This window comes from Eleutherodactylus coqui, chromosome 2 (assembly GCF_035609145.1).
Source record: "Eleutherodactylus coqui strain aEleCoq1 chromosome 2, aEleCoq1.hap1, whole genome shotgun sequence".
NCBI classification, from domain to species: domain Eukaryota; kingdom Metazoa; phylum Chordata; class Amphibia; order Anura; family Eleutherodactylidae; genus Eleutherodactylus; species Eleutherodactylus coqui.
Window position 1 is genome coordinate 195,041,404 of NC_089838.1, and position 27,087 is coordinate 195,068,490.

Genomic DNA, 27,087 nt, shown 5'->3' on the forward strand with positions numbered 1-27,087 from the left:
AGAGAAACACGTGATATTTGTGCGTGGTGAGGCTCACAAGCCTAGCATGAGTATGAACCCCATTCCGTTGATTGGAGTCACATACACAAGCCATGCGGCATGCTCTATCTCTGCACGTTCCTCAGAACACATTGCCCATTCAATGGGGCCGTGAATGCATCGCATGGTTCTAGTATGCTGTGCGAGTGCAATGCAAGATTTCCCACTAAAATCAATGGGAAACACTTCCAACCCTCTATTTTATCCTGCTTGCCATGTGTTGGTAGCCTAAGGTCTCATGCCCACAGGCGGATTTGATTTGTGGAGTCCGTGCGGGGCACCCAAATCAAGCCGCCCATAAGGATGCCTGTGCATCCACAAATTAATTAAAGCATCCAGATTTGATTTGCAGATCTGCACTGACGGCTTCCATTGAAGTCAATGGAAGCCATTTGATCCGCGGCAGACCTGCATCCGCCGTGCAGAAGAAAGGAGATCTGGACAGGTAAGAAAATGTCCATGGCTGCGGGCAGGGTTGGCTCCTGTGTACACATTAGCGTTTCTTTCCTGAGTTTTGCAGGGCGAGAAATACTGATTGCAGCCAGCAGCTGGATTATAATGACAGACCTGACAAGCCCAGGTGCCAGCTGCAATCAGCGTAGCTCATCCGAAGTTTTGCAGGGAAGAAATGTTCAAGTTATGGATTTGCCACAAATGAGGCGATGAATTCCGCACCAAAATCTTCATTAAAGTCCATGTCAAAATACGCAACAAACGGTGTAAATTTCGGAACCAATTTTGCTCTGCGGATTGTCTACTGTAGTCACTCCACACCAAATCCTGCCCCATTGGACATAGCCATAGGCTCAATTTTCCAACTACCAACCTTTAAATACGTGTACAGCAGTCTGGGAATGTCTGCTAGTTAGGTCTGTGATTGCCACCTTCCTATAGTCTGTCTCAGAACGGCCTAAATCCGTGAAGTAAAGGTCTTTATTGGATCTGTCAGGGCAGATTACACAGCTGGGATGTTTGTATTGAAGATCATTGAAGGCACAGTGATGTTTCAGGTGGGTGGGCAGGCCCCCCTAGACCACACAACTGTTGCGTCATTAAAAAAAAAATGTAATGACCTGGCTCAGTGAATTATTAGTCGGTGCTCTGCGCGGAGTCCATGCCTTATCCGCTTCCCATCCATTAGAATGCAAATCTGTATCATAGTTTATAAATTGCAGATTTTAAATCCGCATTACAGACAAAAAGGACACTTTTTTGACTTGGATTCCGTAAGGATTCATGCCAGGATATCCACACATGGATTAGCCCCTATGAAACCCCAGGACAGGCAACAACTTCCTGATTGTCGAGGGTCCACCTGCTAGCAACCCCTCCAATACCCAGAAATAGGATCTGGAGCATCCCACAATGAAGGCAGTGGTGGTTGCATATATGCACTCCATTCAATTCAGTGGGACAGCCAGGAATAGCTGCTCACTTGAATTGGCTATCCCAGGTAGTACCCTTAATATGAATGGAGCTGCAGTGTACATGTGCAACCATCGCTGTCTTCATTGCAGAACACATCTCAGGATCGGTGGGCCTCCTATCAATTGGAACCCCACGATCAGCAAGTTATACCTTATCCTATAGATGGGGAATAACTTGTTTGCATTGGATGACCCCTTTAAATATAAATAGATAGTATTAGTTATACATACAGGGATGTCATTTGCAATGGGTCATTATCAGCATGTTCTTATGTCACCAGCAACCCTCAATACCTGTCATGTATAGGCAGCATCCAATGTGTACGGTGCCCTGCATACAAATGGAAGAGGTAAGACCAATACTTTAGTAAATAGGTCTCTTTCTTGTTAATCATGTAAGGCTATGAATCAATCTAAGTCAGTATATACCAGTTTAGTCTTGTATGACTCCTCCCTGTATTACATGTACCAAGAAACCTAGCAACCCTACACTGTATGTAGCGTAACTATTTATTGTAGCATTAGGAGCATTACACACTGGTGACCTTCCATCAGCAGGTAAGCCTAGAGATCTGGGAGCTAGAAAATATAAACACATTGAATTGCCTGTATGGGAATTTTTGTTTTTCTGCACTCATGTGTGGATGTCATATCATAGTCTTTGCCGCGATTTGTCCGGAACACAGGCTGTTTTACTGGGGTACATCAGGAATAAGCAAAGTATGATCTCAGCCTTAGGCTGGATTCAGACGACTGTATATCAGCCGGGTATTCACGCCCAGCCAATATACGGCGTCCCTCTCTGCAGGGGGAGGAGGCTGGAAGAGCAGGGAGCAGTGCTCTGAGCTCCCGCCCCCTCTCTGCCTCCTCTCCACCCCTGTGCACTATTTGCAATGAGAGGAGGCGGGACGGGGTGGGGCTAAGTGGCGGGATTGGCTCCGCCCCATCCCGCCTCTCCTCATTGAAAATAGTGCAGGGGGTGGAGAGGGGGCGGGAGCTCAGTGCACTGCTCCCGGCTTTTCCAGCCTCCTCCCCCTGCAGAGAGAGACGCCGTATATCGGCTGGGCGTGAAAACCCGGCCGATATACGGTCGTCTGAATGCACCCTTAGGGCGCGGTCACACGAGCGTAGGTGTATTTACGTTCCCACGTGTGCAGCGTTTAATCGCTGGAAAGAACGTTTTTCGGTGATCATGACCAGAGCTAGAAAGCGTATTATCGTTTGTTCCTACTTTGCAAACTATCTTTTCGGCCATCGAATATGCGTTGGCCCGTATTTCGGTCGCTTATGTTCCGTTTTTTTTCGGGTTGCCGTTTTTACGCGCCGTAAAATCGCCCGTGCGAACGAATACATTGGAAACCAACGCCTCAGATGGTCACGTTTATACGATTGGGCGCAAAAACGCGCCGTTTATGTGCTCATGTGAACGCACTCTTATATGTACAGTAATGCCCCTATTACACAGGGCGATTCTCGTTTAAACCAGTGCATAAGCGAGCGACGCCACCCCTAGTTTGCACTAGTGCAGACTATTTAGATTATAGCTGAGACTTGTTCAATTATCGCTCAGTGCTCAAACTCCTCTGTGTAAGGGTGCGGGCAGACGAACGCATAAACGGCGCGTTTTTGCGACCAAACGTATATATACGTGACCATCTGAGGCAATGGTTTCGAATGTATTCGTTCACATGGGCGATTTCACGTAAAAACGGCAATTCGAAAAAAAACGGAACATATGCTACCGAAATACGCGCCAACGCATATTCAATCGCCGAAAAGACCGTTTGCAAAGTAGGAACAAACGAAAATACGCTTTCTAGCTCTGGTCGTGATCGGTGAAAAACGATCGCTCGGGCGATTATACGTTGCGCTCGTGCGAACGTAAATACGCCTACGCTCGTCTGCCCGCACCCTAAGGGTGCATTCACACGAACGTATATCGGCTCGGTTTTCACGCCGAGCCGATATATGTTGTCCTCATGTGCAGGGGGGGGTGGCTGGAAGAGCCCAGGAGCAGGAACTGAGCTCCTGCCCTCTCTCTGCCTCCTCCCCACCCCCTCTCCGCCCCTCTGCACTATTTGCAATGAGAGGAGGCGAGACGGGGCGGGGCTAAGTTCCGTAAATTAGCCCCGCCCCCGTCCCGGCTCTCCCCATTGCAAATAGTGCAGAGGGGCAGAGAGGGGGCAGGAGCTCAGTTCCTGCTCCTGGGGTCTTCCAGCCTCCCCCCCCTGCACACGAGGATGACGTATATCGGCTCGGCGTGAAAACCGAGCCGATATACGTTCGTGTGAATGCACCCTAAGACTGAGCGGCAGCGCTTAGACGTAACGCGAAGTGAGCAATCCAACAATGATTTTTATGACAGCTGAAACTGAGTGACAAACGGAAAGCGAACAAAAAGTGCACAATGCCTTAGTGTTTAGACATAACGATTATCACGCACTTTCATTCGTTTGAGCGACAACCGTTACGTGTAAATGGGCCTTTATTGTAAACTACTGAAAGTCACTAATTCTCTAATGATGTTAATATGGCACTTGAACATTTCTTTATCTCCTTCTAGCTTGTGTAGTGACCCAGAGTTAGGGTCCCTCCATCATTTGTAAGTCTGTTTGCCTTTAAGTAAGTCTGTTTGTCTCCCTGTCCTCTTAGTGTGATGTGATTGGTAGTTTGGGAATAGGGGAAGGAGTTGTGAGTGAGAGAGATGGAGGAGAAGAGAGTAGTTGGTGGTCGGAGAAGGAGGTGCGCACAGGAGAGACGGGCTGATAATCCTACCAGGGCTTAGCCATGTTTATGTCTATGCTGCTAGAAGGCTTGTCTCCTTCGGGAACAGCGACTGAGGATGTGTGTGTTTTGGGTAAATAACTTTGTTGTCAAGCGTGTTCGGAAGGGTAGAGCTCAAAAATCTGTTCAGATGCCTGTATCTTCATGTTGAGAAGTACAAGTAATTTGCCTGTGTTGGAAAAGTTGGATCCTTAGTAAAAGGAAAGCGTGAGCCCGGTTTTGTTTGTGGATTCATTTATTCATAACTCATTGCTTATCTAGGGACACTGGCGTCACGACAATAATCTAGGACTGACCTATGGTAATCAAGTTAGCTAAAATCTTATCTCCCTTGCTAGTGACCGAGCAGGGCTATACTTCAGCCTTTGGGAAAGGAGACAGTAGAGCCACCGCTGCCATCTTGTACCCTGCTGTGTTCTCGGCTGAAGGCCTGGTTCTCAGTCGCTGCGCTTAACCCTTAAGATACTTTTACATGGGACGACTGTGGAGGGCACAGTCCCATAGACTATCACCCGACTACCTCTACAGTGCTTCACATAGGAGAGATAGTAGATCTGTACATGGAGACGGAGCAGGTCAAAGACAGGGCGACTTTTATTTACATGGTCGACAGTTGCTTGTTTTTTAGTTCAGCTAAAAAGCAAGTGACTCCACGAGATGAGCAATTTCTCATTGATATGCTTCTTAGGCTGCATTCAGACCACCGTATATCAGCTGGGTTTTCACGCCCAGCCGATATACGGCGTCTCTTTCTGCAGGGGGAGGAGGCTGGAAGAGCCAGGAGCAGTGCTCTGAACTCCCGCCCCCTCTCTGACTCCTCTCCACCCCCCTGCACTATTTTCAATAAGGAGAGGTGGGACGGGGCGGAGCTAATTCCCGAAACTTTGTCCTGCCCCCGTTCTGCCTCCTCATTGCAAATAGTGTAGAGGGGCGGAGAGAGGGTGGAGAGGAAGCAGAGAGGGGGTAGGAGCTCAGAGCACTGCTCCCGCCTCTTCCAGCCTCCTCCCCCTGCAGAGAGAGACGCTGTATATCGGCTGGCGTAAATACCCAGCTGATTTACGGTCGTCTGAATGCACCCTCAAAAACATTCTTAATATGTGCGTGTTAAAGTTGTCCGTTTTACCATAAAGGAGAAAAAACATTATAAATTAGCATGTACTGTATGTAAATTGTTCAAGAAAATCACTTGGGTAGTGCTATAGTGATGAAAAGTCCTGGTGTCAATGGCTGTTATGATATCTGTTCGTCCTTGATTGACATCCTGCTGTTCATTTAAAGGGGTTGTCCCGCGCCGAAACGGGTTTTTTTTTTTTTCAACCCCCCCCCCGTTCGGCGCGAGACAACCCCGATGCAGGGAGGTAAAGAAAGCTCACCGGAGCGCTTACCTGAATCCCCGCGCTCCGGTGACTTCTCTACTCACCGCTGAAGATGGCCTCTTCCTCCGTGGACCGCAGCTCTTCTGTGCGGTCCACTGCCGATTCCAGCCTCCTGATTGGCTGGAATCGGCACGTGACGGGGCGGAGCTACACGGAGCTACACGGAGCCCCATAGAAGACTGCAGAAGACCCGGACTGCGCAAGCGCGGCTAATTTGGCCATCGGAGGGCGAAAATTAGTCGGCACCATGGAGACGAGGACGCCAGCAACGGAACAGGTAAGTATAAAACTTTTTATAACTTCTGCATGGCTCATAATTAATGCACAATGTACATTACAAAGTGCATTATTATGGCCATGCAGAAGTGTACAGACCCACTTGCTGCCTCGGGACAACCCCTTTAACCCTTGGTAATTGATTTACATAGAACTTCTTTTTCACCTTCATAGTAAACAGATTACTTAAATAGGGGCATGTTTACAATGAGGGCTTATTCCGACATGCATATATCTGACTGGTTTTCACGCCCGGCCAATATACGCTGTCTCTATCTGCAGGGGGAGGAGGTGGGCCGGGCTGGGAGCAGTGCACTGAGCTTCCGCTCTCTCTCCACCCCCTCGCCACTATTTGCAATGGGCGGGGTAGAATTTAACTCCACCCCCGTCCTGCGCCTCCTATTGCAAACAGTGGAGAGGGGGCTCAGTGCACTGCTCCCGGCCCCGCCCAGCCCGCCTCCTCCCCCTGCAGAGAGGGACAGCGTATATTGGCCGGGCGTGAAAACCCAGCTGATATACGCACGTCGGAATAAGTCCTGACAGTGTTATTAACAAGCACTATATAATCTTAGCTTCAGTTTAATTCAGAAACTCTAGTTAACGGTCTTCCTTAAATATGCCTGAACGGGTCAGTCATCCTATTTTCACAAATCCTTGGTGGTATGCATGTCTATTTTCTACCAACCATTTAATTTAGATAAACAGCCACACCTAATTTCTAGCAAGGAGATTTGATGGTGTGTGTCTAAGGGACCTTTCACACATGACATTTCACACATGCAACAGAGTCCCGGACAACGCTTCTAGGTGAAGTATACTTTTCTTTAAATTTTTTTTCTGCAGTTGGGGCATGTTTCAGGGTAGGGCTTATATATATTTCAAGACCCCCCCCCCCTTTCCTCCCTAAAAATCCTGGCATGTGGTGCTACAAAGTCGCGCAATTTGTAGCGGCACATGCAAATTTGTTTGCGCGATAACAAAAATGCGGCATGCCTGATTTCAGTTTGAGCCTTGCAGAGGCTCGCACTGAAGTGTCGGCTCTGCACTGCGAACGTGCGGTTGTGCGCCAACCAGGTAAGCAGGAGGGCACTGCAGGGGCACAGGATCACATCCCACTGCGAGAATCTTGCAGTCGGAATCCAACCCAGCCGTCTGCATTCGGCCTTAATTGAGAAATGTGAATAATGTATCTTTATTTGATGTTTGAATCATATCTACAACTTTAAGAAAAACATCAACTTAAAGAAAAATATCAACTTAAAATCCATGACCCCTGGTGAAGTACAATATTCATGCACCTTCTGTAATAAAGAATAATAAGAATTAGAATAATTTCCAATATTTTTTGTTTATAAAACAGTTTCTGTTTTGTTTTGCCTGTGTTTCACAAATGACTTTTGTTCCATAAGGCTAGGTTCACACAAGACGGATTTGCCGTGGAAATGCCGTGCGGAATTTCTATGCTGCCAATCCGCCCACGGCTCCTTATCCCATGATTAGCCAGCCATGTGGATGGGATTTTGCAAAAATCTCGTCCACATGGGGCGGCCAATCTGTTGCAGCAGAGCTGGGCGGAACTGGCTATGTGGCGCAGAATTGACAGCCGCAGCACGTCAGTTCTTTTTTTTTTCTTGCGCCCTCACTCCTCTCTACTGGGGGAGAGAAAGCCACAACGGAATGCCAGCGGCCGAACCGCTCCAAAACCCGCGGTGAAATGGGAACCCAGTCTTAAGGGCACTTCTTTAACAGTAATCGGTAATCAAATGTTATGGACCTGTAAAGAAAGCATAATAAGGTACATAGGAGAAAGTTTATTTTTTACATATTGTATAGTATTTGTATGTTAGGAAAAGTATATACTGTATTTTTCACTCTAAGAAAACATTTTTGTTTTCTCCAAAGTGGCGGCGGGGGGAGGGGCGGGGTGGGAGTGCATCTTATAGAACAAATGTGCTAAATCGGACTCAGCCAGCAGCTGAAAAGGATTTCAAATCCTTCTCACACAGCTGCTGGCCGTTTGTATGCAAAGCAGGCACAACAGGAGACCAGAGCGGCCCGCCCAACAGCTGATTACCGGGGGGGGGGGTTCAGTAATCAGCTGCTGTATGGGTGGGCGGCACCTGCTATGGAGCCTAAAGTGTGAGGGCTCGTTCACACAGCCGCGCCGTAAAATTGCATGAATGACTTTTCCGTGGTCATGGCCAATGTTTTTTTCGCCCATTCACACGATCGGGAACGACATTTTTAACAAAAAAATATGTCGCACCCTAGAAAACCCTTGCTCTGCAAAAATCCTCGGTATGCCTTCCAATGTCTAAACAGAGGCACCTGTAAGTTTTTCAGTGTTGGACACTGCTGAAATACCTCCCCCTCCCTTCTTTTCCCCTAGCTCCCATAGAGGTCTATGCGAGCCGCCGCCATATGTTGGGCAAAAGATGGTTCTGTAACTATCTTTTTAGCCACCGTATATACGCCAGACGTATTTCGGTCGTGTATGGTCCATTTTTGACAGTCCTCTGAATATTCTCCCCTGTGAACGAATGCATTTCAAACCAATGCCTCAGATGGTTGCGTATATCAGTTGTTTATGCGCTCGTGTGAACTGCTGCTGCCCTATGCCTCATCGATCAGCTGTAGGTATACAGACGGCTCTAACACCTGCCGGCTACATAGCAAGGAAAGGCAGAGGGGGAGAAGAAGTAAGAGCTGCCTGTATGGAGTATATATTTGTGCCTAGTTCTGCATAAGTGTATCTACCATACAGCACCATAATTAGACATGCCATGCAGGCCTATTAGAAAATTGTGTGACAACTAATAGAATCATCATTGCATTGGCCCTCAGCTCTTCCAGGATCCTGAATGCCAAATACAGAGTTACGCAAGCATTTATACCACATACATCGCACAACTAGTCAAACATGGCATTACTGGCTCCTGGAAAGCTGGGTGACAAGTAATAAGATCACCATTACATTTACACTCAGCTTTCCTGGGTACTGAATGGCAGGTTGACAAGTGGTGTATACCTCATTTTGAGGTGGTACTACTGCTCTTTATTCCTCCTTTAATACCTCCTCACTGCCTGGTCTGGGGGAGTTCAAAATATTTTTTTCCTATTTTTCTCCTCTAAAACTTAGGTGCGTTTTATAAAACGAAAAATAGGCTAAATTACATTTTCAAAAGTAACGTACTATATTGTCTGTCATAGAACGTTATAGGTTTTTTTTTAGCAGTTATCCCCTCCATTTTTGGTACTATTGAAATGGGAAAAATGAAGCAATACCTCTACAACGCCACCTATTGAAAGACAGCATTCCTGCAAGTCAGTATCAGACTTTTTAACAAGCCTTAGGCCTCATGTCCACGGGGAAAATCAGGCCCGCTACGGATTCTCCATGGAGAATCTGCAGCGGGTCCCTCCTGCCTCCCCGCGGACATGAGCGCTTAAAATCGAAATTTTAAAAGAATTAACTTACCCGCAGCGGGCCGGGAAGGTCTTCTCTTCCTCACGGCCAGATCTTCTTTTTCGGCCGGCGGATGAACTTGTCACGCCGGCGGCACGTCGCCGACGTGCCACGCGCATGCGCTGGGCACATCCGCCGAGCCGAAGCAAGAAAGATCCGGCCGTGAGGAAGAGAAGACCTTCCCGGTCCGCTGCGGGTGAGTTAATTCTTTTAAATTCCTATTTTAGGTCTCCCGCGGATCCGGATGGCTTCCATAGGCTTCAATAGAAGCCCGCGGGAGCCGTCCCCGCGGGAGACCCGCACGAAAATGGAGCATGGTCCAGATTTTTTCATGCTCCATTTTTTTTTAAATCCCTTTTATTGACCATGCGCGGGTATTTATCTACCCGTGGGTGGTCAATGCATCCCTATGGGGTGCGGATCCGCGTGCGGGAGAAGAGTTAAAATCCGCTGCGGATTTTAATTCTTCTTTTGCCCGTGGACATGAGGCCTTAGGAATTGTGAGTCAAAGACAGAATAACCCTGCACAGACAGCACCTAAAAGGTTTGAGGAGACTTACAATTCCGAGAGGTATTGTTCCATCTTACCATTTGCATCTTTCCCACAGAAGCATGAATGTCCTTTTAAGTCTCCTCACACCTACTAGGTACTCTCCTAAGGAGAAACCCTTCCTGACCCACATCTACAGGCCTCTCACTAGCCAAGCCCGAAACCTAGTGCACACTAATGAGGAGCAATCACCCCCAAACAGCTGTCTGTGCATCTATTCTGGCTTTGGCTCACAATTCCCAGTCATTGTTTCAAGACTTGTTAAAAAGTCTGACATTGACTTGCAGAAATGCTTCCTTCCAATAGGTGGCGCTGTAAAGGTTTTGTTGCATCTTACCATTTGCATATTTCCCAGAGGAGCATGGATGGCCTTATGTCTCCTCACACCTTCCAGGTGCTCTCCCTAAGGAGAAATAATACCCTTCTTGACCTACATTGGTAATAGCAAGTGTCTTACATCTTTAGCTTGAACAGGATTTTGGGGGATAACCTTTGAACTGTATTCCCTGCGTACCTCAATTTTGTAGCTCCTGCATACTTTTTTTAAAGCATTACATTAACCCTTTCCAATCCAATTATTTTTTCTCATTCATTCAAATAAATTGGAGATGGCGAGAATGGCTGAGAAAAAATACATTTCCCTGCACCCTCCTGAACTCCTGAGTTCAGGAGGGTGCAGGTGCTCACTGCACTGTGGGGGAGCCTGCTTACCTGTCCGGCGTCTTTCGCATTCTCCCTCTGCCTCCCGGCTCGGCGATCATGTGACCGCTGGGGTCAGGTGGCACCGCTGGGGTCAGGTGGCACCCAGCGGTCACATGATCGCCGAGTCGGGAGACAGAAGGGAGAATGCGGAAGACGCCGGACAGGTAAGCAGGCCCCCCCCCCATGGTGCAGGCTCCCGGCTCGGCGTTCATGTGACCGCTGGGGGTCAGGTGACACTGGCGGTCACATGATCGCCGGCCGGAATCTCCTGCATTACATAGCGCTAATTGAGCGCTGCATAATGTGTAAAGGAGAAGGCAGAAAGGGTTAAAAACCCTTTCTGCCTTCTCCTCGGGGGTCCTCGATGAGGACCAGTGCAGGAGTGTATCTGCACCCGATGTATCTGATGATCGGGTGCAGATGCACTCCTGCACTGCAGTGTCGGGCCTGCCCCGACATCGGAGCTGAGGAGGGAAATTATGATGTCGGGGCAGGCCCGACATTGGATTGGAAAGGGTTGAACTTCCCAGGTCCTAAATTTATCCTTGTCCTCTAGTGTTCCTTGAGATTTCACAGGCATTCCTTTGTTTCTAGTATAGACATGCACCTTTCTCTTGTGACCTAGCTACAGCTCTTATTTATGTCTTGTCTTTCATGTCCTGTCTCCTCGAGGTTTAGGCTGCAAACCAGAGACCCTGGAGGCAAATCTCTTCTCACAGTTATAATGGATCTCTCTAACCCCCTTGCCATTTCTATGACTTTCTTTACATCCCATGTACAGTACAGTATTTATTCACATGTTATGTCACCTAATATTTCATCACCATCTTTAAATAGGACTACTTCATTCCATGGATCACACAATTACACGTCAGTTTGTGGAGGACCATGCCAACGTATTACATATGCTGCCAGTCACCTGGAATGTAAAAACACCTGGTCCTTATTATTGTGTTACCATGAAAATGTGTCAGATAAAAGCCCTTGTGTTCGATTTTGAGTTTGGATCTTTATATTCCAGGTGGGTAGAGATATTTACTTATTTTAAATTATATTAAAAATAATAAGCACACTTGTTAGTTACAGTGCCTTATACCCCGTCTCCGTAAAAATAAGACCTACCCCGAAAATAAGACCTAGCAGAATTTTTCAGGATTTTTAAGAATGCAGATTGCTTTTTCAGGATTTTTGAGGATGCTTGAAGTATAAGCCCTACTCCAAAATTGAGCCATAGTTACAGTTAATAAAAAAGACAATATAAATAGTGTCCAGGCAGCTATACATGTAAAAAAGTAAAATCTGTTGGACCAAAATTAATATAAGACAGTCTTATTTTCGGGGAAACAGGTTATTATTAGAGATGAGCGAGCACCAAAATGCTCGGGTGCTCGTTACTCGGGCTGAAAATTTCGCGATGCTCGAGGGTTCGTTTCGAGTAACGAACCCCATTGAAGTCAATGGGCGACCCGAGCATTTTTGTATATCGCCGATGCTCGCGAAGGTTTCCATTTGTGAAAATCTGGGCAATTCAAGAAAGTGATGGGAACAACACAGCAACGGATAGGGCAGGCGAGGGGCTACATGTTGGGCTGCATCTCAAGTTCCCAGGTCCCACTATTAAGCCACAATAGCGGCAAGAGTGGGCCCCCGCCCTCCCAACAATCTTTATTTCTGAAAAGCCCTCATTAGCAATGCATACCTTAGCTAAGCACCACACTACCTCCAACAAAGCACAATCACTGCCTGCATGACACTCCGCTGCCACTTCTCCTGGGTTACATGCTGCCCAACCCCCCCCCCCCCCCCCGCACGACCCAGTGTCCACAGCACACACCAAAGTGTCCCTTCGCAGCCTTCAGCTGCCCTCATGCCACACCACCCTCATGTCTATTTATAAGTGCGTCTGCCATGAGGAGGAACCGCAGGCACACACTGCAGAGGGTTGTCACGGCTAGGCAGCGACCCTCTTTAAAAGGGGCGGGGCGATAGCCCACAATGCTGTACAGAAGCAATGAGAAATCCAATCCTGTGCCACCTCCATCAGGAGCTGCACACGTGGGCATAGCAATGGGGAACCTATGTGCCACACACTATTCATTCTGTCAAGGTGTCTGCATGCCCCAGTCAGACGGCGGTTTTTTATAAATAGTCACAGGCAGGTACAACTCCGCAATGGGAATTCCGTGTGCACCCACAGCATGGGTGGCTCCCTGGAACCCACCGGCGGTACATAAATATATCCCATTGCAGTGCCCAGCACAGCTGATGTAATGTCATGTTAAATGCAGGTGGGCTTCGGCCCACACTGCATGCCCCAGTCAGACTGGGGTTCTTTAGAAGTAGACACATGCAGTTACAACTCCCTGTGGACCCACAGCATGGGTGGCTCCCTGGAACCCACGGGCGGTACATAAATATATCCCATTGCATTGCCCATCACAGCTGATGTAATGTCATGTTAAATGCAGGTGGGCTTCGGCCCACACTGCATGCCCCAGTCAGACTGGGGTTCTTTAGAAGTGGACACATGCAGTTACAACTCCGTGTGGACCGACAGCATAGGTGGGTGCCAGGAAGCCACCGGCGGTACATAAATATATCCCATTGCATTGCCCTGCACAGCTGATGTAACGTCAGATAAAATACAGGTGGGCTTCGGCCCACACTGCATGCCCCAGTCAGACCGGGGTTTTTAATATATAGACACAGGCAGGTACAACTCCCTAATGTGAGGTCCGTGTGGACCGACAGCATGGGTGGCTCCCTGGAACCCACTGGCGGTACAAAAATATATCCCATTGCAGTGCCCTGGACAGCAGAGCTAATGTCTGATTAAATACAGGTGGGCTTCGGCCCAAACTGCATGCCCCAGTCAGGCACGAGTTTTTTATAAGTATACACAGGCACGTACATCTCCCTAATGGGAAGTCCATGTGGACCGACAGCATGGGTGGGTCGCAGGAAGCCACCGGCGGTACATAAATATATCCCATTGCAGTGCCCAGCACAGCTGATGTAACGTCAGCTGTAATGCAGGTGGGCAAAAAATTAATTGGATTACACTGTAGGCGAGGGCCCCCAAAAATTGGTGTACCAACAGTACTAATGTACCTCAGAAAAATTGCCCATGCCCAACCAAGAGGGCAGGTGAAACCCATTAATCGCTTTGGTTACTGTGGCTTAATTTGTAACTAGGCCTGGAGGCAGCCCAGTTAAAATAAAAATTGGTTCAGGTGCAAGTTTCAATGCTTTAATGAGCATTGAAACGTATAATAATTGTTTACAAAAATTATATGACTGAGCCTTGTGGGCCTAAGAAAAATTGCCCGTTCGGCGTGATTACATCAGGTTTCAGGAGGAGGAGGATGAATATTATACACAGATTGATAGAGCTAAAAGGTCCACGTTTTTGATGGTGATAGAGAACAATGCTTCCATCCGCGGGTGCAGCCTACGTATTGTTTAGGTATCGCTGCTGTCCGCTGGTGGAGAAGAGAAGTCTGGGGAAATCCAGGCTTTGTTCATCTTGATGAGTGTAAGCCTGTCGGCACTGTCGGTTGACAGGCGGGTACGCTTATCTGTGATGATTCCCCCAGCCGCACTAAACACCCTCTCTGACAAGACGCTAGCCGCAGGACAAGCAAGCACCTCCAGGGCATACAGCGCTAGTTCAGGCCACGTGTCCAGCTTCGACACCCAGTAGTTGTAGGGGGCAGAGGCGTCACGGAGGACAGTCGTGCGATCGGCTACTTTTACAGTGCTCCCGCCAACTCAGCCTTGACTGGGGAGCGGTGACACAGTCTTGCTGGGGAGCCAGAAAGCTGTCAAAGGCCTTAGAGAGTGTTCCCCTGCCTGTGCTGTACATGCTGCCTGATCTCTGCGCCTCCCCTGCTACCTGGCCCTCGGAACTGCGCCTTCGGCCACTAGCGCTGTCGGATGGGAATTTTACCATCAGTTTGTCCGCCAGGGTCCTGTGGTATAGCATCACTCTCGAACCCCTTTCCTCTTCCGGTATGAGAGTGGAAAGGCTCTCCTTATACCGTGGGTTGAGCAGTGTGTACACCCAGTAATCCGTAGTGGCCAGAATGCGTGTAACGCGAGGGTCACGAGAAAGGCATCCTAACATGAAGTCAACCATGTGTGCCAGGGTACCTGTACGCAACACATGGCTGTCCTCACTAGGAAGATCACTTTCAGGATCCTCCTCCTCCTCCTCCTCAGGCCATACACGCTGAAAGGATGACAGGCCAGCAGCATGGGTACCCTCAGCAGTGGGCCAAGCTGTCTCTTTCCCCTCCTCCTCATCCTCCTCATGCTCCTCCTCCTCAACGCGCTGAGATATAGACAGGAGGGTGCTCTGACTATCCAGCGACATACTGGTTTCCCCCGCCTCTGTTTTCGAGCGCAAAGCGTCTGCCTTTATGTTTTGCAGGGAACTTCTCAAGAGGCATAGCAGAGGAATGGTGACGCTAATGATTGCAGCATCGACGCTCACCATCTGGGTAGACTCCTCAAAGTTTCCAAGGACCTGGCAGATGTCTGCCAACCAAGCCCACTCTTCTGTAAAGAATTGAGGAGGCTGACTCCCACTGCGCCGCCCATGTTGGAGTTGGTATTCCACTATAGCTCTACACTGCTCATAGAGCCTGGCCAACATGTGGAGCGTAGAGTTCCACCGTGTGGGCACGTCGCACAGCAGTCGGTGCACTGGCAGATTAAACCGATGTTGCAGGGTGCGCAGGGTGGCAGCGTCCGTGTGGGACTTGCGGAAATGTGCGCAGAGCCAGCGCAGCTTTCCGAGCAGGTCTGACAAGTGTGGGTAGCTTTTCAGAAAGCGCTGAACCACCAAATTAAAGACGTGGGCCAGGCATGGCACGTGCGTGAGGCTGCCGAGATGCAGAGCCGCCACCAGGTTACGGCCGTTGTCACACACGACCATGCCCGGTTGAAGGCTCAGCGGCGCAAGCCAGCGGTCGGTCTGCTCTGTCAGACCCTGCAGCAGTTCGTGGGCCGTGTGCCTCTTCTCTCCTAAGCTAAGTAGTTTCAGCACGGCCTGCTGACGCTTGCCCACCGCTGTGCTGCCGTGCCGCGCGACACCGACTGCTGGCGACGTGCTGCTGCTGACACATCTTGATTGCAAAACAGAGGTTGCGTAGGAGGAGGAGGAGGAGGAGGGTGGTTTAGTGGAGGAAGCATACACCGCCGCAGATACCAGCGAGCTGGGGCCCACAATTCTGGGGGTGGGTAGGACGTGAGCGGTCCCAGGCTCTGACTCTGTCCCAGCCTCCACTAAATTCACCCAATGTGCCGTCAGGGAGATATAGTGGCCCTGCCCGCCTGTGCTTGTCCACGTGTCCGTTGTTAAGTGGACCTTGGCAGTAACCGCGTTGGTGAAGGCGCGTACAATGTTGTGGGAGACGTGGTCGTGCAGGGCTGGGACGGCACATCGGGAAAAGTAGTGGCGACTGGGAACTGAGTAGCGCGGGGCCGCGCCCGCCATCATACCTTTGAAAGCCTCCGTTTCCACAACCCTATACGGCAGGATCTCCAGGCTGATAAATTTGGCTATGTGCACATTTAACGCTTGAGCGTGTGGGTGCGTGGCGGCGTACTTGCGCTTGCGCTCCAACACTTGCGCTAGCGACGGCTGGACAGTGCGCTGAGAGACATTGGTGGATGGGGCCGAGGACAGCGGAGGTGAGGGTGTGGGTGCAGGCCAGGAGACGGTAGTGCCTGTGTCCTGAGAGGGGGGTTGGATCTCAGTGGCAGGTTGGGGCACAGGGGGAGAGGCAGCGGTGCAAACCGGAGGCGGTGAACAGCCTTCATCCCACCTTGTGGGGTGCTTGGCCATCATATGTCTGCGCATGCTGGTGGTGGTGAGGCTGGTGGTGGTGGCTCCCCGGCTGATCTTGGCGTGACAAAGGTTGCACACCACTGTTCGTCAGTCGTCTGCACTCTCAGTGAAAAACTGCCAGACCTTTGAGCACCTCGGCCTCTGCAGGGTGGCATGGCGTGAGGGGGCGCTTTGGGAAACAGTTGGTGGATTATTCGGTCTGGCCCTGCCTTTACCCCTGGCCACCGCACTGCCTCTTCCAACCTGCCCTGCTGCTGCCCTTGCCTCCCCCTCTGAAGACCTGTCCTCAGTAGGCGTAGCAAACCAGGTGGGGTCAGTCACCTCATCGTCCTGCTGCTCTTCCTCCGAATCCTCTGTGCTCTCCTCCCCCGGACTTACTCCAATTACTACTACCTGTGTGATAGACAACTGTGTCTCATCGTCATCGTCCTCCTCACCCACTGAAATCTCTTGAGACAGTTGCCGGAAGTCCCCAGCCTCATCCCCCGGAACCCGGGAACTTTCCAAAGGTTGGGCATCGGTCACGACAAACTCCTCCAGTGGGAGAGGATTCGGAACTATTGCTGCCCATTCTGGGCAGGGGCCCGAGAACAGTTCCTGGGAGTCTGCCTGCTCCTCAGAATGTGTCATTGTAATGGAGTGAGGACGCTGGGAGGAAGGAGGAGCACCAGCTAGAGGATTCAGAATTGCAGCAGTGGACGGCGCAGAACTCTGGGTGGTCGATAGATTGCTGGATGCACCTTCTGCCATCCACGACAGGACCTGCTCACACTGCTCATTTTCTAATAAAGGTCTACCGCGTTGACCTATTAATTGTGAGATGAATGTGGGGTCGCGAGAAACGTGCCTCTGTCCTAATCCCGCAGCAGTCGGCTGCGATACAGGAGCTCGGCCTGTGCCCACACCCTGACTTGGGCCTCCGCGTCCTTGCCCGTGTCCACGTCCACGTCCTCTAGACCTACCCCTACCCCTCAGCATGGTGTATTACCAGTAGTGCAGAAACAGAACACTGTAATTAAATGTGCCGCTTATTGGCCTGTGGTTGGAGGCTGACTTCGCTTACGGAACGCACAGCAGAGCCAGGAAAGAATTTTGCGCCAGCCTGCTGTAACACTTAGCTGGCTGCGTATTAATTAGGACTACTACCCCCAGCAGAGATGCAGTACACTCAGGACGGTCACAGGCAGCCCAAATAGAATGTTTTTTCCCACATTTTTTTGGAAAAGCCCACTGCCTATATAGACAGTATACGTCTTTCACCTTTTTCACTGTCCCTGCCTCAGCACTACTGGCCCTATACTATGTAAAATTACTGCAGACTGTTTCCCTCTGGACAGGATGACAGCGGTGATGTAACGGCCAACGCAGAGCCAGGAAAGAATTTTGCGCAAGCCTGCTGTATCACTTAGCTGGCTGCGTATTAATTAGGACTACTACCCCCAGCAGAGATGCAGTACACTCAGGACGGTCACAGGCAGCCCAAATAGAATGTTTTTTCCCAAATTTTTTGGGAAAAGCCCACTGCCTATATAGACAGTATATGTTTTTCACTGTCCCTGCCTCAGCACTACTGGCCCTATACTATGTAAAATTACTGCAGACTGAAGACGCAATGCTCTGCTTGGCTGATATACAAAAAAAAAAAAAAGTGCAACACTGCAAAAAGCAGCCTCAACAGTACTGCACACGGTCAGATGTGGCCCTAAGAAGGACCGTTGGGGTTCTTGAAGCCTAAAATAACTCCTAACACTCTCCCTATAGCAACTCCAGCAAGACAGCACTTTCCCTGAACTATGTCAGAATGCATCTGTGGTGAGCCGCGAGAGGGGCCGATTTATATACTCGGGTGACACCTGATCTCGCCAGCCACTCACTGCAGGGGGGTGGTATAGGGCTTGAACGTCGCAGAGGGAAGTTGTAATGCCTTCCCTGTCTTTCTATTGGCCAGAAAAGCGCGCTAAGGTCTCAGAGATGAAAGTGAAAGTAACTCGAACATCGCGTAGTGGTCGCCTCTAGTAACGAGCATCTCGAACACGCTAATACTCGAACGAGTATCAAGCTCGGACGAGTACGTTCGCTCATCTCTAGTTATTATACTCCACGAAGCTTCCTTATATTCCAACCAGAGGACAGAAACACAGCCAAGACTGAGTTGTTTAGTTCGTGTTTCTAAATACTATCATTTTTAGAAAGACATTGTTAATAGAGATGAGCGAACGTACTCGGTAAGGGCGATTTCGCAATCGAGCACCGCGATTTTCGAGTACTTCACTACTCGGGTGAAAAGTACTCGGGGGCGCTGTGGGTGAGCGGGGGGCTGCAGCGGGGAGTGGGGAGGGAGAGTGAGAGAGAGAGGGCTGCCCCCTGTTCCCCGCTGCTACCCCCCACTCCCCTCTGCAACCCCCCGCCCCACAGCGCACCCGAGTACTTTTCACCCGAGTAGTGAAGTACTCGAAAATCGCGGTGCTCGATTGCGAAATCGCCCTTACCGAGTACGTTCGCTCATCTCTAATTGTTAAGTATTATAATAAGTAACCATTATATTTTTTGGTTAACAAGATTATTGTTATATACCTTTTCGCAATCCAAAACTGGTCTTCTGTAATTATTTGGCAAATATGACACATAGCCATGTCAACCAGCATGCACCAATGACGGCATCTAGAGGCGTAACTTGAAGCTTCTGGGCCCCAATGCAAAGTCTGTAACAGGGCCCCCAACTATAATGCCTTATTGATACTTTCCCCCAGTCGTCTCCACGACAGCACCAATTGAGATTGCCTCCTCCTGATAGGACAGGAACAAACTGAGAGGTTAAAAGCTCCCCCCCTTCCCCACTTTCCTCAGTGTCTTCCTGTCCTGCCAGGAGGCAGGATCTCTGAGAGGAGCTGGTGGAGAAGCCAGCCAGGATTACTTACAGGCGGATCGGAAGGCAGTGGCTCACCCTGTCCTCCCTTCCCAGCCAGACGACTCCCGGGACGCCACATCGGGTGGTAACCCCCGGGCCAGGTTCCTCCCGCGGCGGCCCATGGGGGGTACAAAGCGGGAGCCTCAGTCCCCCTCGTCCTCCCTGCAGAAGTTACAGCGCGGCGCTCCAGGAAGCCCTCCGACGGCGGGGGGCGGGGCGCCGCGTCACGTGTCCAGCGCGATGATGTCATCGCATCTGCATCAGGAGCGGAGGGGGCGGGGCTTAGCGCAGGAGCGCGAAAATTAAAAAAAAAAATTAAAAAAAATAGGAACCTGAGAGAAGCCAGAACAAACCAGCACTACAGGTCGCAGGGTGTCTGCAGCACCGGTATAGTAATGAGTGCTCCAGCCCCAGAGACAGCTGAAACCTCAGCTTCAGCGGCCGTAAGTAGCCAGTGCGGCAAAAAATACAATGCAATTATCCAGTGTATTGTGTATGGAAAATTGCATATTTACCCGCAAAAAATACAATGCAAATATCCAGTGTATTGTGTATGGAAAATTGCATATGTACCCGCAAAAATACAATGCAAATATCCAGTGTATTGTGTATGGAAAATTGCATATTTACCCACAAAAAATGCTTTATTTGTCAGGGGGATATAAAAAGACATCACCCCCAGAACAAAACTCAGAAAATGCGCGGATTGCGGGATAAAACTGCCAGCTACGTACCAGAGGCCTCTGTGCAAGGCATGCGTAGCTAGGCTAGTTAAAGAGGAATCAGGAGGACGTTAGGAAGCTGGTGAAAGAAGAGGTAGATCAGCCCTAACGTCACAGCTGGCGCCGCCAGCGAAACGCCAGAAAAGGGCGTATGTTCCTGACGAGCCTTCCGACTCAGAGAGTTCCATCGGTCGGAGCAAGAGGAACTGGCGGCCGAGGAGTCCTCAGATTAGGAGGACTACAAAAAATACTTATTCCATCAGGACGACTTAATGGAATTGATTAAGTCAGTCAGGGCTACACTAAAAATGGAAGAGCCCAGAGAACCACGTACCCTACAAGATGAGATATTTGGGGGACTAGGGGAGAGGCGCAAGCATACCTTCCCTGTCCACAAGAATATCACCAAAATAATCCAAAAAGAGTGGAGGACGCCGCACAGTTAAAAGATCCCATGGATCGCAAAGCTGAGGGCCTGTAAAGAAATCATGGGAGGCAGCGGCAAACAGACTTAGGCCAGGGATCGCAGCCACTTGTGTGGCGCGAACTCTGGGGGTACGGCTAGAACAGCTACAGCTACACCTAACCAATAAGACGCCGAGGGAACAGATCCTAAATTCCCTTCCGATCCTGCGTATGGCAACAAATTGCCTAGCGGACGCCGCGGCCGAAACTGTCAAACTCTCGGCGACGGCTACAGCCCGGTCTAACTCAGCCAGAAGAGTGTTATGGCTGAAATCGTGGTCAAAAATAAGCTATGCGCCCCAAAAACCCCGGAAGAAAAGCCACAGAGAGGGAAGACCTTCTTCCGGGCCCCAAGGCAACAGCCAGAGACCTACCGAGGCAGGGGCAAGACAGGCCGCTGGAGTTACCCCAAGGGGGGCAGAGGAAGGAATATCCTCTTTTACCCCCACCAGGGGGAGCCAAATCAGAGACCCTGACGCCATCCCCGTAGGGGCAAGGCTGGAGGGCTTTGTGGATCAAGGGGCCACGATTTCCGAAGGCCCATGGATCCCAAAGATCTTACAGCAGGAATACCGGATAGAACTGGTGTCCCTCCCCAGAAGAAAATTCATTATCACGGGAGGCTCCAAACAGTTACACCTACTAAGGCAAACCGTTGGGGACCTGCAACAACTAAATGCAATATCCCCCGTACCGCAAAACGAGGAGACCCAGGGCCATTATTCCAGGCTCTTCCTAGCAAGGAAACCCTGTGGGAAACAGCGGATGATAGTGAACCTGAAACCTCTGAACACCTGCATCAGATACAGAAAATTCAAGATGGAGTCCATCTCCTCAACGATAAAGTTGATCCCCAAAGGAGCCTACAGGGCATCCATCGATTTAAAGGATGCTTATTTCCACGTACCGATCCACGAGGGGTCCCGGAAATACCTAAGGCTCGCAGTGGATATGGGCAAAGGAATAGAGCACCATCAATGCAGATGCCTGCCCTTTGGGATCTCCTCAGCACCCAGAATCTTCACCAAAATTATGGCGGAGGTAGCCGCCTACCTGAGGAAGAAGTCGGTCCAAATAATAGCAGAGTCCAGAGAACTCCTAACGAAAACACCTGAGGATAGTGCTAGAACTTCCCCAATCCTTGGGACGGATCATAAACTGGGAAAAATCCAGCCTAGATCCCGACAAACAGAAAACGTTTCTGGGTATAACGCTCGACTCAGAATCGCAATGCTCCTGCCTAACCGAGGAGAGAATACAAAAAATCCGACTGCTAGTCAAAACCTTTTTACGGAGACCATTATGCACAATTCGGGAAGCCAGGTCTCTCCTGGGAAGCTTGATTTCAGGCATTCCAGGAGTGGCATGGGCCCAGGCTCACACCAGAGCCCTGCAAGCCTCAGTCCTATCCACGTGGGACAAAAAGCGGTCCTCTCTAGGGACAAGAATGTACATTCCAAGCGCGGCGAAAACATGCCTGCGTTGGTGGGCATCCCCAGAGAACCCGCGGAGAGGGGTTCATTGGCTACAAAACCCAGCCACTCACATCACAACGGATGCAAGCGCCTGGGGATGGGAGCGCACGTGGGGAACCAGTTCTTTCAGGGCCCATGACCTCAAAGAACAAAAGAACAGTCCTCAAATCACAGGGCGATCACGGCAACCCACTTGAAGGGGACGCTAAACCAAAAGCGGCCTTTCTCAGCAGGAGGCAAATAGACCCAGGAGAATGGTCTCTCTCCCTGAAAGCATTCAGAATCCTGATCAATCAGTGGGGGACCCCACAATTGGACCTGTTCGCAACCAGGGAAAAATGCCAAAGTAAGCAATTTCTTCTCCCTCCGGCCAGGAGATCGTCCGACAGCAGTAGACGCCCTAGGCCAAGACTGGGGAGAAGGGCTGGTGTACGCCTTCCCCCCTTTACCGTTAATCCCCAGAGTCTTACAATATTTCAGAACCCAGGTATGCACACTAATCCTGGTGACCCCCTTCTGGGCCAAAAGAAGCTGGTTCGGTCTTGTAGCAACTGAGCGTCCGGGACCCAGTCATCTTCCCTACCTGGACAGGTCTTCTATCGCAGGGCCCACTGAGCCATCTGAGCCTAGACAGGTTCCACTTAACAGCATGGCTCTTGAGGAATCCTCACCAAAAGAGAAGGGATTCTCAGAGATAGGAGTAGAAACGTTAATGTCCAGCAGAAAAGACTACCCACCTTATCTACCAGAAAGTTGGAGAAGGGTCTCCTCATGGAGACAGGGAAGGGATCGCGGGGATTCTATCCCGGACATCCCTCTAATCTTAGAGTTCTTACAGAGGGGCCTAGAGACGGGCCTCTCTCCAAGCACCCTGAAGTTCCAGGTCACAGCCCTTAGCGCCATATGTGACACAAAGTTCTCCGACAACAGATGGGTCAACAGGTTCCTAGCAGCAGCAACTAGATTACGGCCTGGGCCCATAAATCTTTTTCCAGACTGGAACCTTAACTGGGCCCTAGGGGCCATGACAACGGTACCATTCGAGCCGATCGAAGCACTACCCATAAAAATGCTTACTATTAAGACCATTTTCTTAGTAGCCATCACCTCCGCAGGATGGGCTAGCGAGCTGTAGGCCTTGTCCATTCGCCACCTGTTCCTGAAAATCTCGGCCACCGAATTAGTACTTAAAACGGACCCGGCGTTTAGGACAAAAGTAGGATCACATTTTCATAGGTCCCAGGACATAATAGTCCCCTCAAATTTTAGTAAACCTAAAAACGAGGAAGAAAAAACCCTCAACTGCCTGGACGTTAGGAGAGCAGTCCTAGGCTACATAGAGGTGACAAGCCACTGGAAGCGGGACAACTTGTTCATCCAGTTCAGTGGCCCAAATAAAGGGAGCAAAGCAGCAAAAGCTCCATAGCCAGGTGGATCCACCTGGCTATCAGAGTCCTATAAGGCCCTCGGGAAGGAAATCCCCCTAGCTCTTAAAGCCCATTCTACAAGGGCAGTAGCATCCTCATGGGCCGAACATAGCTCAGCTTCGGTCGAGCAGATATGCAAAGCCGCAGCCTGGAAGAAACCCCACATGTTTGTTAAACACTATAGGGTAAAAGTGCAGCAGGACGAGGACAGGGCCTTCGGCCGCAAAGTCCTCTCGGCAGCAATCCCACCCTAGGGAAACTTTAGTTGGTACGTCTCAATTGGTGCTGTCGTGGAGACGACTGGGGGAAAAAATGGATTATACCTACCTGATAATCGGGTTTCCAGTAGTCTCCACGACAGCACCCGTACCTTCCCTCCCTAAATTGATAGAAAAGAAACTATATAATATAAAGAAACATATATATATATATATATATATATATATATAATATAATTTTATCAAAAAAAAAAAAATTTAAGTTGAGCTCCTACCCCGGCAATTCGTTAGAATCCACTGAGGAAAGTGGGGAAGGGGGGGAGCTTTTAACCTCTCAGTTTGTTCCTGTCCTATCAGGAGGAGGCAATCTCAATTGGTGCTGTCGTGGAGACTACTGGAAACCCGATTATCAGGTAGGTATAATCCATTTTATTGGGCTCCCTATATGGAGAAGAGAGACCTTATTGGCCCCCTAAGGCTCCTGGGCCCGGGTGCAACCGGATTCTCTGCATCCCCTGTAGTTATGCCCCTGACGCCATCAGCCTGGGCATCCAGTTTTCTACCCTCCAGCACTCTATACTCTTCCCTTGCCTGTGTATTGACCCAGTCTTCCGTTCCAGACTCTCCATTTGATTTGCCCCGTGGATTTGTCGCTGTATCTGTGTACAAATCTCCAGTATGACTCGTGGTCTGAGTCTGGGTTCTATATATGTTTACTTCTGTCGTAATTACTTTAACCCCTTAGTGACCAAGCCTGTTTGCGCCTTAATGACCATGCCAAATTTTGCAAATCTGACATGTGTCACTTTAACATGGAAAAACACCAGAAAGGTTTTGCATATCCAAGCGATTCTGACATTGTTTTTTCGCCACATGTTGTACTTCATTTAGGTGGAAAAAAAAGACCGATAGAATTTGTGTTTATTTATTAAAAGCGCCAAAATTGGGAAAATTTTGAAAAAATCGTCATTTTTCCAACTGCAATATCTCAAATATGTGCAAACATAATATAGAAATTTTTGCTAAGATAAATATTTCCATGAATTTACTTTATTTTGGGCGCACATTGGAAAAACTTTCGTTTTTTTTTAACCATTTACGAGACGTACAAATTTAACATTACTTTTCAGCATTTTGAGGAACACTTTGTTTTCCTACATCAAGCCAAGATTGGAAAGGCTCATAGGAGTCAAAATGATATATACCCCCACAAGTGACCGCATTTTAAAAACTACACCCCTTAACGTATTCACTGAGGGGTGTCATGAGTATTTTAACTCCACAGTTTTTTTTCAGGAGTCAATGCAATTTAGAAGAGAAAAACTAAAATTTCATATTTTTGCAAATATGTCATTTTAAAGACAGGACTTTTTTCTATAGTACACATGAAAATGAGGATTTACACCCCAGAATGGATACCCCTGTTTGTCCCGTGCTCAGAAACATACCCATTGTGGCCCTAGTATTACGTCTGTATGCACAATGGGGCCCAAAATGAAAGGAGCAACCGGTGGCTTTCGGAACAGAAGTTTTGCTTGAAGGAGATTTAGGCCCTATTGCACACTTGTAGAGCCATTGAGTGACCAAAACGATGGAGAACCCCCACAAGTGACCCCATTTTCAAAATTAGACCCCTTAACGAATTCATCTAGGGGTACGATGACTTTTTTGACTTCACAGTTTTTGAATGAATCTAAGCCAAGCAGAAAAAAAAAATTATGATTTTCATTTTTTTGCAAATTGTCAATTTAAAAACAGGTTTTTTTTGTACAGTGTACATAGGAATGAAGGCGTTCACCCCAAAATGGGTACCCCCGTTTGTCCCGTGTTCAGAAATATACCCATTGTGGCCCTAGTATTACATCTGTATGCACAATTGGACCCAAAATGAAAGGAGCAACCGGTGGCTTTCGAAACAGAAATTTTGCTTGAGGGAGATTTAGTCCCCATTGTCCACTTGTAGAGCCCTTGATTGACCAAAACGATGGAGAACCCCCACAAGTGACCCCATTTTGAAAAGTAGACCCCTTAACAAATTTATCTAGGGGTACGATGACTTTTTTGACTTCACAATTTTTGAATGAATCTAAGCCAAGCAGAAGGAAAAAATTACGATTTTCATTTTTTTAGCAATTTTCTCAATTTAAAAACAGGTTTTTTTGTACAGTCTACATAGGAATGAAGACGTTCACCCCAAAATGGGTACCCCCATTTGTCCCGTATTCAGAAATATACCCATTGTGGCCCTAATCTACTTAAAGGAAACATGGCTAGGCCTATAATGGAAGGACCACCCATTGGATTTCAGGGTACAACGGAATAAATTCCAGGCCCCTTTGCCCACTTGTAGAGACATTGAGCGGCCAAAACGAAAAAGAACCCCCCCAAATGACCCCATTTTGAAAACTACACCCCTTAACAAATTCATCTAGGGGTGTACTGCGTATTTTGACCCCACAGTATTTGACTGAATCTAAGCAAAGCAGAAGGAAAAAATTATGATTTTCATTTTTTTGGCAATTTTGTCAATTTAAAAACTGTTTTTTTTTGTACAGCACACATAGGAATGAAGACGTTCACCCCAAAATGGATATCCCCGTTTGTCCCGTGTTCAGAAACATACCCATTGTGGCCCTAAACTACTTACAGGACACATGGCTAGGCCCATAATGGAGGGAATGCCCGCTGGATTTCAGGGTACAACTGAATAAATTCAAGGCCCCATTGCCCACTTATACGGAAAAAAAATGGACTTCCTAAAAATAATGTGAGCCCGGCTGTGACCCTGCGTACGGACACGTAATGTACTGCGCATAACTGCCTACTTACACAGGCGGTCATGCGCAGTACTTTTTTTTGCTTGTATTTCCCGCACCGGCGCTTAGCGATGACACGGGTACCCGCAGCCCGTATACAAGGTAGTTGCGTATGGGCAGCGGGTATATCCACGACCATGGAGCACAATGGGCTCTATGTTGCAAATATCTGCGGTAAAATAGAACCTGCTGCGTTCTCTTTTCTGCAAGTGGATTACACAATTCCGACCCGCTAATGTAAGCGGAATTGTGTAATCCAATGCGATTGATCTGCGTAATACTGCGGATCAGACGCATGCGGAATTCGTAATTCGTATCCGGTCATGTGAGACCGACCTAAGGTAGATCACTACCTTTTTATCTCGTGACCGGCCACCGCTCAGCGAGGCCACCCGTCAATGCTCCAGGCTCTCGGCGACCGTTGGTCGCCGAGAGCAAGGCGATTTTATGTTTCCTGGGCTCCCTGACTCCTGCGCATGTGTCCGGTGTTTTGCCGGCGGTCGCATGTGCAGAATCTGGGAAAGTTCATGGATGAGGATCATGTCGGGGTGCAAATACGGAGGCCTCCGGTAAAAAGTTTCA

General features: G+C 49.0%; 1 protein-coding gene across 1 annotated transcript in view; it reads left to right on the top strand.

Annotated features, from left to right (window-relative positions):
* The first annotated feature begins 1,997 nt into the window (after positions 1-1,997).
* LOC136612060 (leucine-rich repeat-containing protein 40-like) overlaps positions 1,998-27,087 on the top strand; it is a 76,759-nt gene continuing 51,669 nt past the window's right edge. Inside the window, exons 1-2 of the mRNA XM_066592140.1 lie at positions 1,998-2,024; positions 11,458-11,641. Of these exons, the coding sequence (XP_066448237.1) occupies positions 11,472-11,641 (170 nt within the window). The 5' untranslated portion in view covers positions 1,998-2,024; positions 11,458-11,471. The remainder of the gene's footprint in view (positions 2,025-11,457; positions 11,642-27,087) is intronic.